This window comes from Hibiscus syriacus, unplaced genomic scaffold (genome assembly GCF_006381635.1).
Source record: "Hibiscus syriacus cultivar Baekdansim isolate YM2019G1 unplaced genomic scaffold, ASM638163v2 tig00111105_pilon, whole genome shotgun sequence".
Lineage (NCBI taxonomy): Eukaryota > Viridiplantae > Streptophyta > Magnoliopsida > Malvales > Malvaceae > Hibiscus > Hibiscus syriacus.
This window is the reverse complement of record NW_024062987.1, coordinates 2374813-2386786: the sequence shown is the minus strand read 5'-3', so window position 1 is coordinate 2386786 and position 11974 is coordinate 2374813. Positions and strand designations below refer to the sequence as shown.

Below are 11974 nucleotides of genomic sequence, written 5' to 3'. Positions count from 1 at the left end.
GTTTACTTTGATATCTGCAAATCGCAATTTATAAGCAGGCAACTAAGCTACCTACATTTTTTTTTACCTCCGCTTGTGAAAAGGTATTTAAAAAGTATAATAAATTTGGATTTGGTTTCCCTCTTTTTGTAGTTTTATATTCACTCTCCCATATCCACATGTATTTCCGTACCATGCCTGCTATCTGTATACTTTAAAGATACCATTACATTTCTACTACAAATTTACAATTGTATGTAATAATTAAATATTTAATGAATGTATTTTATAATCAAACACATAATATGAATTTATGTGAAACGATTATCTCATTATAAATATTTAATGAATGTATTACAAATTGTTGGATGTTCGATCCTTTTCTAACATATCTATTTTTTTAGATTCAGTGAGTGTATTTCATTATTTCACTATGGTGATTTTTTTTTAGTTTTTAATAGTTTAGAGTGATTATAAAGTAATATTTGTTTAGATTTTTTTAGTTATTAACAACATACACCTCTATACGCAACTACTTGAACTTAATATCTCAAGAGATAAAAATATTATTTTTAACCACTAAGGTCAAAAAGTCACTTGATAAGTTAAACCTACAAAGTTATTCTCATAGTAACTTTATTTTGTAAGAATTTAATTTTATTTATAGATTTTTCCGGATATGCATTACTCAATTTAAAATTTGGAAATATTTTGGGTGGGAATTTTTTTTTGAAAAATAGTATTTGAGAATTATTTTAGGATCTATATCATATTGTGTACGTGGAATTTTTCACAATAAGGTGATGAATTCCATAAAATATGTTAAAAAAATAACTCATCGTGTGATTTGAAACAAAATTCTATGGAACTCATCATTCTCTCGTGACGAGTTTTCATTATTTATTATATTTTATAAAACTCGTCATTCTCTAATAACAAGTTCTACGTGTACTATAGTAAATAATTTAGATCTCAAATTAATTCTCAAACACATGCATTTTTTGTATAAAAAAATTCCACCCGCGTTATTTAACCGAAGAAGTCCACAACTCATAATTATATGATTGTACATCATCCTTAGAATAATAAAAATATTTAGTATGAAATTGGAGGGAATGAGTTACAATAATCTTTTAATGAGCACGAAATTTGGATTATATTTAGGTAAATAGTTTGCTAACGATATTTATGAACACTAACATAATGCTTTTCTATTATTATTCTTTATGTCCGGCTGCTTTATTTCACATACATATTCATTTTTAATATGTATTGAACATTTACTTGCTGAGAATGAGATAGGTGTAGGTATATACATAGGCTAACTATTCAAAACCAGACTGTTAATTAAATGATGATGATGATTATTCTCCACACCAAAAATGACGGTCCCATTAGCCGTTAGGTTAATAATAATTTACTATTATTATTATAATTTGGAATTATTTACCTAATTTAAAGGAGCGTATTTATTTATTTAACTCGGAAGAAAAGGGGGCTGGCTAAACTGGAATAGCGTTTCCATTTGGGTGTCTTACCTTCCTTTGTATTAGATTCTGATGCTCCTGAATTGTCGTCTATTGTACTCTGCATCTGTTGATTTGTTCGGTTAACACTAAGGGATATTTTTCCCAATATGTCAACGTTAAGATGTTAGATTTAGGGATTGTTTAATGGTTGCTAAATCAAATAATTTTGGTCAATTTTAGATGCGAAATGAAAAAAATGGCATTTATTGATTTGATTGTTTAAATTACAAATAATATGACACACAGAGTTTGTCAAATAACATGGAAATATTCATAAAATATTTTAGGCATAATGATATTTATGATATTCAATTTTTTAAATAAAAAAACTATTTTGACACTTGTTTTTTTATATATTTTAATTTCAAGTTTTTAGTTTTTTCCCCTTTATAAATTCAACTAATTGACAAAATATAACGTGTTTGTTAAGTTGTCAGAAGTTATTTTGTCTCTTGGCCATTTTTTTTACATTTTTAATAAATTTGATAACTTTTAAAACTTGAATAATTTAGGATTTTTTAAATCAAAAACCATTTTTATTATTTTATTAAAAAATACCCTAAACTAGTATTATTTGAAAAAATATCCTCAAGTGGTTCACATAGGAATACCTTACGTTCCGTAAAAAGTGTTTGAAGACCTGAGTTTTGTGTATTTATCGGTCTAAGTTCTTCCACGTCGACGAATCTCGTGTTTTGTAGAAAGCGAAAATCTTTAAATGCATTTCGCAGAACGCGACGTGGGTTATTTGGGGGTATTTTTTCAAATAATTTCGGATGTGGTTATTTTTGTAACAAATTAACTATATATATATATTTAAAATGTTTTACTATTTCTTACTATTTTTAAAAATATATATACATAAAATAAAACATCATTATTAGTGAAAAGATATAATAACTGACGTCAATTTAACAAATATATTATTTTATCCATTAGTTTGTTCAATTTAACAATAACTAAAAGTTAAAGTGTAAAAATAGATGAAAAAGATGAAGTAAGATAACTTCCTTTAAAAGTTTGAGGATCAAAAAAGTTATTAGACCAATAGTCTATGGATAGTTCAATTATAAATGGCCCAATTATATCTCAAAATTTTGGCATGTTTTTCAAAGCTCTACCCCACCAAAAATGGCACGATTGATAAAACAAAATTATCCATTCTTTTAATGGCTAATGAAACCTTCTTTTTTTGTTCTAATATTATTCCTTTTTTCCCCATTGTGTTTGCTCAAAGCAATCGTGGAAGGGTGGAACTAGACATCCAATGTTGACGCCAGAGAAACAAGGGATCTAAATTAAACAAGTATATATGGATGGATCGAGGGGTGAGTTAGGGTAATCGTTAATTGAAAATTTAAAATTATCACATATTTTAAATTTTTTTACATTTTTATATTAAAAATTTATTTCTACCCCTAAAATTTTAATTCACTCTCTCAAATTTAAATTCATCATCTAACATAAAATCATACCTACGTATTTGTAAGTAGCATCCCTCGTGGGATTGTGACTGGATATGGTCTTGATTGCTTTGTTGTACAAATCTTGTTTCGTCCAATCACTTTTCGCCAATCTCTAAATTTAATCTATTAATAAACCTGAACATGTGTGGGAGTGGGACTAAGGTTGCGTTTCGCAATACTTTTGGGTGTTAAAAGTGGTTGTTCATCTTGTAAGAAAATTATTTTATCCATCCAATCTTGAAAATTACAATTTTCAATTTTATTATAAAAACTAATCTTCTTCTTCTTTTTTTCTTTAAAATTAGGGTAGAGTAAAACTTGACTTAATTTGAAAAATTATTTTTTGACATGGCTCGTAATTTTATAAATTACACTTGACTCTATTTTTTTTTAATATTATAGTCGAATTGTAAAATAGAACTCAAATAACTCGAAATTATTAGTAATTAGTGGATTTATTTTTAAGTTTGAGTTGAATTTCTCAACTTTGTATGATATATGTATATCACATATGAAAAAATATAAAGAAATATATATATATATATATGTATTGTATATGATTATTGAAAATCATTTAAATTAGAATCAAATATTAAAATAATATTATAAATATTTATAATTAAATTTAAACAAAAACTCAAACAACTCGACTCAAATTTTAAAAACTTGAATCTATTTGAAAAAAAATATATCAAAAGAAGTTTAAGTTATAAATAAGACTCCACAACTCGAATAACTTAATTTTTTTACTCAACTCGATCGAAAGCTCACCCTTACTTTCAATTTATTTAATTCTAATTGATTATTAAACTAATACATAATTTGACAGAAATTTAATTTTTTATATAATCTTCTAAAAAAATTTGTTGAGTATAAAATGATATATTTTTTATTATATTTATTTTGAACATGTAATTAATTTTAAATTTATTATGAACTTCTAAACCATTGCTTATTTTTCTTTTCTTTTTTCATCTTTCATCGGTAGCCGACAACATCCGTCTTAGTATTGATCGTGGTCGTCAATATTTCTTCATTTTTTATTTTCTTATCTTGTATCATTACTTTTTATGTTTCTAATAACTTTAGATATGATTTTTTTGTATTTATGACAATTTCTTTGCATTTTGGCACGATTTTTGGATTTTTCTTATATCTTTTGTCTGTTTTTGTTATTTATTTTTCTCATGATTGAATTTGACGTTTTCGTGATTTATCAATATGACGCTCATTCGTTATCCCACTGATCTTCCCTCTTTTCGAATTCTCGAATTGTATTTGGATACGCAACATGCATTTGTAGATGGTTTTCTCACGATGTTTGACTCTGATTTACGTTTATTGATAGTCTTTTAGTAGTTAAGTAGTCAGATATGTTCATATCTACCTATTGTTCAAGTTTTTTGGATGAATTTTTACCTTTTCATTGTTTCGTCCTTATATGATTTTGAGTGTCTATTTTGATAATATTATATTTAAAACAAATATTTTATTTTTAAAATTACTTTATGATAAATAACAACTTTTAAATTTTTAAATATATATTTTTAAAAACTACATTTTTACATCAATTTCTAGAAAATTATAAAAAATGGCCCTAATTGAGGATGTTAATGTGTAAAAAATATGTAGAAAAAAATAATGTGTAACTAATGGAACTTATCGATGATCGAAGGAAATATTATTTTTTTCTAAAGATTTTTAGTTTTATTAATTGCGTCTGTAAAATGAGAGTAAATTATTAACGATTTAAAAAATTATGAAGAAATATTATGATATAAGAAATATTAAAAAAAATAATGCGCAATTAACGAAAATGAAAAGGAATTCCGCTACCTTTTCCACTACTTTGGTTTTGTGTCGGTATATTATTAATAAACTTATCACAAGATGATGGGTGCACGTTGCTTATAATAACCAAAATAATAATTCTTGTAGCATTTTGGCATTTACTTTGATTTCTTTTTTGGTAAGTTACTTACATTCTTTTTTTAAGGTGAACTATACATTACCCCACCATTAAGAAATTCACATATTTAGTACTTAAACTATTAGTTTTGGTTGATTTTAATATATAAACTTTTAATTTTCTCAAAAATTAATATTAACTTTTGAATAGAAGTACTAAATTGAAATAAAAACTAAACTTTAAATATGATTTTGAAAAAATTAAAAATTAAAATATTAAAATAGATCAAAACTGATAATTTAGATACTAAACGTATAATGTACCATTCTTTTTATTTGGGATATATCAGCAATGGATTAGAAATCCAAATTCGAAGTGGAAAGCCTTCAACCGGATTCGTTAGGTGACGACGACAAGCAAAGCTTCAAGGCTGTGTTGCTCTCCTCCACACGCTCTGTTTAAGCTCCCGTGGGAAGTCATCTACTACACAAATAGTCCATAAATTACTACATAAAATATCATTTTTAATATTTGTATTATTGTATAATTACGTTTGAAATTAAACTATAATAAATTATCAGTAAAATATTTTTATTTTTAAATATGAATTACAGTGTCTAACTTACATCTTTAACTCTTAATCAAAAATAGTTATATATAAAATTATTTAAACTCACAATCTCTTAGATATTGTAAATATAACGATAGGAGCCAAATAACATTCAATCGACAAATGTATTTTTATTTTGTGGAATGAAAATACAAAGATTAAGATTCGAAAATCAATGAATCGCAACATATATTTGGTGAATAACAATATCCATTGAATTTCATATATTACTGTACTTCTTCTGTTTTTTTTTTTTGGTGTGATAAAATTGTGATCGGTTTTGTTTCTGTATTCCCACGTTATTGGTTTTATGTGCAGCCCCCTCGACTAAAGAATACATTAAGTGGTGACATCGGACAAGTGGTTCTTTTCATGAAAGGAGCCAAGGATTTCCCAGTGTGGGGTTTCGAGTACTGTGGTGCAGATTTTGAATTCTTTGAATGTTCCTTTTGAAACCATAAACATACTCGAGAATGAACTCCTACGTCAAGCGAGTATTCCAGCTGGCCTACCTCCCCCCAGCTTTACATCCAAGGCGAGTTTTTTGGTGGCTGCGATATCACAGTCGGTAATCTTTCTATTCATTTAGTAGAACAAAAATTCATTTCGATACACAAACGTTCTTGTTTTAGGCAATTGATTCCTTTGGGGTATAAAAGCCGAATCCTTTATTATCAAGGCATTCAAAAAGCAATAAACTCGGGTTAAAAACTACTTACAAACTCTAAGAATCACTGGGGAAATACAGATAGCAGATGACTTGATCTACTAACTCCAGCATTTGCAAGTCCGTCGGCCTTCCCACTTCTACTGTAAATTTTGGGATTCATTTCAAGACCTTAATATTTCTCTGGTCTATTATGCTGCCTGCTGTCTTCATTTTTCTGCTCCATTTATGGTTCATGCATTATCACACACAAATGTGCATGAGTTATGTGTGTGTTAAACCTTGCGTGTCCATAAACATCCATATAGAGAGAAATGATTAGTTCAAGTTGTTCTCTATATTTTATTATGGTCTTGTCTCTTGTGCCACATCTTTCCAGCGTGAAGCTAGAAAAGAGAAAAGCCGACCGTGTACCGGGCACGGGAATTGGGGGTGGGGGTGGGGGTGGGGTTGGGATTGAGAATGAGAAGCTTCCCTTCTGGTCTTCTTAATGGGAACGGGATAGCCTTATTCTATTTTAAGCCAGATATAAAATACTCAATAACGGTCTTTAACGAATAAGGAGGCAAAACTTACTATTGTACTTTTTGTGGCGGAACTCTGCTCTTCAAGATGTCCGCTTTCATCATTGTCGAATGATATGGTTTTGTCCCTGAAGAAAGGTTTGCTTTGTGTTTTAGGAAGCGATTTATCCATGTGAAGAAAATATTGAGTGATCCTTTTGAAATTGGGTTTGTCGTCTTTATGCTGCGGAAGTCCCATCCTTGTGTGCATCAAAACGTTTAAACTGGAATGGTTTTCAAGTAGTGAGAAATTGTGTTTTGCAAGTATTTAATTGGTTCTTTTTTTTTTACCTACCGAGACATATAAGAATGGGCAATTGCAGGAACAATTGGAAAAGGCGATATGCTCCTGATTCTTACCATCATTGAAAAGTGATAGTATAGCTGTGCCTGTTCAGAATCAGATGACAGTTCATTGTCTGCTGATGCTTTTCGTGGTTGCTTGTGTCGATCTCTCATTTGAATTATACAATTTGTTGTTCGAATATCAAGGATTCGAATGCCATGTCTATATCTCTCCTATTTCTGGTGCTGCTACCTTCTGTAACTTCAGTGGCTTTGATTGGAAGTATGAATATAGAATTGAAATCAAGTTGTATAGATACGTTTGTAATGGTTTCCTCTTGTCAAAAATAGAACTCTCTTTTGGTCCGGTCTACTTGGATCTTGAGAATCCATGTTGCTTTTAGTACAGATTACTCTGGTTTTGAGTGGTGGGTTTTTTGAATAATTCCTGTTGCGGTTGTTTCAGATTCAATATATATTTTAGAGTCAAACCACTAAATTTGAATAGCTTTATTTATTTTGAAGTTATAACTTCTTCATATACACGAGAGTTCATCATTACTTTTAAATTATATATATATCAGAATTAATCTCTATAAATACTAAACTAAATAAACTACTGACCAACATAACAAGGACTGAAATCATCTCTTCAGCGAATGTCAGCACAATGTTAGCATTTTGGCCCCTACTAACTCAGGTGGATCTTTCCCACAATAGAATGCACCCAAAAACAGTTGATAAAAAAAGGCGAATAATTAACCACTTAATTATGATTCCAAGTATTTCACAAGGTTCAGTTCGTTAGTTTTCACCTGTTCAAAAGCCTCGATGTAAAGCAATTTGTGACAAACACGTCTGCTTTCATATTAATGTTAACAAACCAGGCCATAATGCAAACTAACATGAAATATGGTGTCCGCCTGTTATGTTAACATTATCATTTAGCCTGGAGGCCAGTTCATTTGGCGCCCCCCGAGGAGGTGGACATGAATGTGATACACAGATTGACCTGCAACACAACGCAACGTATGAATAAAATTATAAAACATTACGTAGTCTCTCGCCAAATTGAAATGGAAAAAATAATGTCTCTCATTTAAAAAAAATAAGCAAGAGAAAGAAAACAAACATCCTTGAGGGCCATCGTTGATCACAATCCTGAAGCCATCTTCCAGTCCTTCCTGTTTTGCGACAAGCTTTGCGGTATAAAGAAGGTGGCCTAGAATTTCAGTGTGCCTCTCCTCAGCCTAAAACACAGAATTCACAACCATAAGACTATAGATGGATCAAGGAACAAGAGTTCTCCAAAAAGATCTTGGCAGAAAACCAAAACTGAAAAGCATGCTAAAATGGATTCATATTCTACGAAGTCTAAATAAAAAACTAGACTAGCCTGAGCTCAAATCCAGTCTACACCTAAAAAACCTCGAATTCAGAATGATCCAAGCCTTAAATGACCTGCGCCAAAATCAAACTAATCTGAACCCACCAAACCAGTCTATTTGCCAAGTCTAATTAAAATAAGGTTTAGTTGTCAATACTATTTTTTAAAATGTAGTATAGATAGCTAGATTTCAAGGACCTATAACTCTATTTTTAGGTTTAGTCCAACTCCATTTAGAACCAATTAAATTTATCCCAACCACGAGTATTCTTCCTATGAGCAAATGAGTGAAGTGCACCGAAGTTGTACGGATAAGTTAAATGAACCTAACAGACGACTGTTGAACGGATAAGGTAAACTTCAAGACATTTTCCTTCAACTGGGATGAATGATGGAGTGTTGCTTTAAGGTTTTAGAAGGGTTTTTCTTTGTAAGGATATATTAAAAGCTCGTGTTAGGGATTTATGGCCTATACCTATCAATACTTGAATATCAAGGGTTAACGTTTTCTTCATCATAGATTCTCTTTCATTCCTATTCCCTCTTAGGCCCCCTAATACTTTCTTTAACGCCAAAATTCCATAATACAATTTCCACTTAATTTAAATCCAATATTCATTCTCTTACTTCTGCCTCCTTAGTCCTTATTCAGCATCAGGAGTGAGGGAAACGCAAAAGGCAAAACGAATTGACAAGACTAGATCATTTAGTAATGATGCTCTTCTTTTTTGTTTTCAATTTAATACATAACCATAACTGTTGTTTCCTCCATGCAAAACGGCAAAAATGCTTACTACTCAGATGTGAGAGAGAATAATTGTACCTTAGACAATCCAGTTAGGCCATCCTTGTTTTTTGGAATGATTAAGATGTGTGTAGGAGCCTGGGGAGCTATGTCCCTGAAAGCTAAGACCTACAAACAAAAGAAAAGACAAATAAATACGTCAGTGCAAATGGATGGCAAATAAACTTAAAGCTAGATGAAAAGAACTAACATATCAAACTGTGAAAAAACATAAAGAAAATTTTACATGAACCTATCAAATCCGAGGCATAGGCTAAAAACTTGCATGGTTGATTCATTAGAATCCTTCCCCATTCAGTAAACTAGGCATTCCTCAAAATTCAAGCAAAGAATTCTCATCTACCAGAGACAGCTAGCAGGGGAAAAAAAGCCTCTAACCCTACAATTCTGACATGCCTTATTTCAGGGCAATGAACGGTTTAGTTCTCAAAATGTAAAAGGCCAAGGAAAATTCTCCACCTTAAAAGTGCAGAGGCTGTTTGCATTTCTACCCTTTTTAAGATAAAACACAGAAAAGCACAAAATCAGTGCTCTTCGAAATGTTAAAAACCAGACCAGTTTCCAAGTCGCTACCAGAATTTGGGCCAGAGAAGGTTGTTTTTAAGAAACAAAATAAAAATATATATACAACCAGCACCAGCAGGCATCACCTATTGTAAGTATTATATGGGAAAAAAATGACAGTTTCTATCCCATTAAACAATAGTTTCGAGAAGGAAAATTGGACATGATTTCTAAAAAACATTCGAGCTTAGAAACAACCAGTGATTGACCAACACAGTACTTAAAATTAAAAGTATTAAAATGATCAGCACCTTATCGTCTTCATACACCACTGTAGCTGGGATTTCCTTGTTGATGATTTTGTCGAATCTGAGGAATAATAATAAATAAATAAATAAATAAATAAGAAAGAAGAATTAGAATAAGAATTAGAAAGCGAAAAGTAAGGTTGGACTGACATGGTAGGAGAATCAGAGGGTGCAGCGGCGAGCGCTTTTTCTTCCTCAGAAGCCATGACGGAAGATCCCGCAGTCAAATGACAACTCAATACTGCCAGTCGGCTCTTCTTTATATCATCACTAACCCTGTCTCTTCCATTTTTTTGGCATGTGCGGATGTGCCGTTCTCCTTTTTTTCTCTCGCGCACTCTCCTCATCGTTCCTACATTTTAGGCTTAATTGAATATTAGGTTAGTCATTATCTCATTTTGATATCTACGTATTTCCTTTTATATAAACGTATCGATTGATTTTATTGGTAATGAGAATGTTGCGTAGACGTGAAAGAGAAAATAATTTCAGTGACTAAAAATGTCTTATAATATACGATTTTAACTAACTTTTTTTGAATTTGCCAAAATGATCAACTAAATCGCAATGTGATCGATAATTCGCAACGCGATCTCCGGTATCGCAAATCAGTTTCCATATTCGCAACGCGATTTTGACTATCACATTGCGATTTCCCAAATTCGCGTTGTGGTTTTCCTAATTCGCAATGCGAATACGTAAATCGTAACGCGAATTTGGAAAATCGCAATGCGATTACGTAAATCGCAATGCGATTTACATAGCGCCATTCATATTAACGCGTATTTTTTTTCAAATTCCAAACACGAATATATTAATATATCGGAACACTGAACCGTCCATAGTATATCCCGTAATCGTAACTCATAACCTAAAACCCTAAATCACAACTCAGTCTCATCTCCATCTCTCACTCTCTAAGACGACATCCGTCCCCTTCTTCGACGAAATCAGTCCCCACGACGATATCAGTCTCCATCTCCGGCGAAATCATTCACGGTCAGAAATGAAAAATCAACCAAATCAACCACCGAGGGTTAGTTTTTTAAATTATTTTTATTTTGAAATTTTTGCATTATTATTCGGTTTTTAATATTGAAATTGATGATAAGTTTACTGATATTTTCAATAATAGATTAACCATTTCACTTAGATTGCTTATTATATTCATTCGATTGCTGCCAATACTGCTAAACTTTTTAGTCTTTAACCCTATAAGTTAGTATTTGTCTTTGTTTTGTCGTTTGGTTAAAGTAATGCAATCCATTCAAGTTTCTTTCAATTTTAGTATTTGAAACCGAGAATGACTATCGCAATGCGATTCTGTCGTTGCAATTTTCATTTCGCGTTGCGATAGTTAAATTCGCGTTACGATAGTCAAATTCGCGTTGCGATAATCATTTTCGTGTTGCGATTTTCATTTTCGTGTTGCGATTTAAAGTTTCAGAAACTATTCTTCTTCTGCAAATTGAAACTTGAATGAATTGCATTACTTCAACCAAAAAAAAAAATACTAAATTCACAGTGTTGCAAATTTAAGTTTGAAGAATAAACTACTACTCTTTATATTTATTGTTCATATCTTCACAGTGTAGTTTTTGGTATATCTAAATTGGTATGTTTATTGTTTTTGCATAACTTTTATTCGGCTCAATTGACCTTAAGAAATAAAGTAAGCCTGGCCAAAACAATTGCGTCGAAGCTTTCACCTGCACAAAGAAAAATATTTGAGGATACTTGCTTCGGGCCATAGCTGAAAGTACAACATCCGGGTAGAGATGCTATGTTGACCCATCTGTTTCTTCAAACCATGACTAGCGATCTACCAGAGACTATACAACGTCGTGATGAAGAGATATGGTTTGATTTTCCACCGGCGTATACGTGTTTTGGGCGGGAGGAGTTTTGCTTAATCACCGGTCTACGCTTCGGACACGATGATGTAGATCGGTACACTAGACA

The 11974-nt window shown here is 31.2% G+C and overlaps 1 protein-coding gene across 1 annotated transcript; it reads right to left on the bottom strand.

Moving 5' to 3' along the window:
* Positions 1 to 7880: 7880 nt before the first annotated feature.
* Positions 7881 to 10386, bottom strand: LOC120153921 (14 kDa zinc-binding protein-like). Its single transcript, XM_039165780.1, has 5 exons — positions 10163 to 10386; positions 10016 to 10073; positions 9219 to 9308; positions 8141 to 8258; positions 7881 to 8020 (listed from the first exon to the last, which is right to left on the bottom strand). Exons 1-5 carry the CDS (start codon positions 10357 to 10359, stop codon positions 7953 to 7955), a joined length of 531 nt encoding a protein of 176 aa, XP_039021711.1. The 5' UTR covers positions 10360 to 10386; the 3' UTR covers positions 7881 to 7952.
* Positions 10387 to 11974: the final 1588 nt, after the last annotated feature.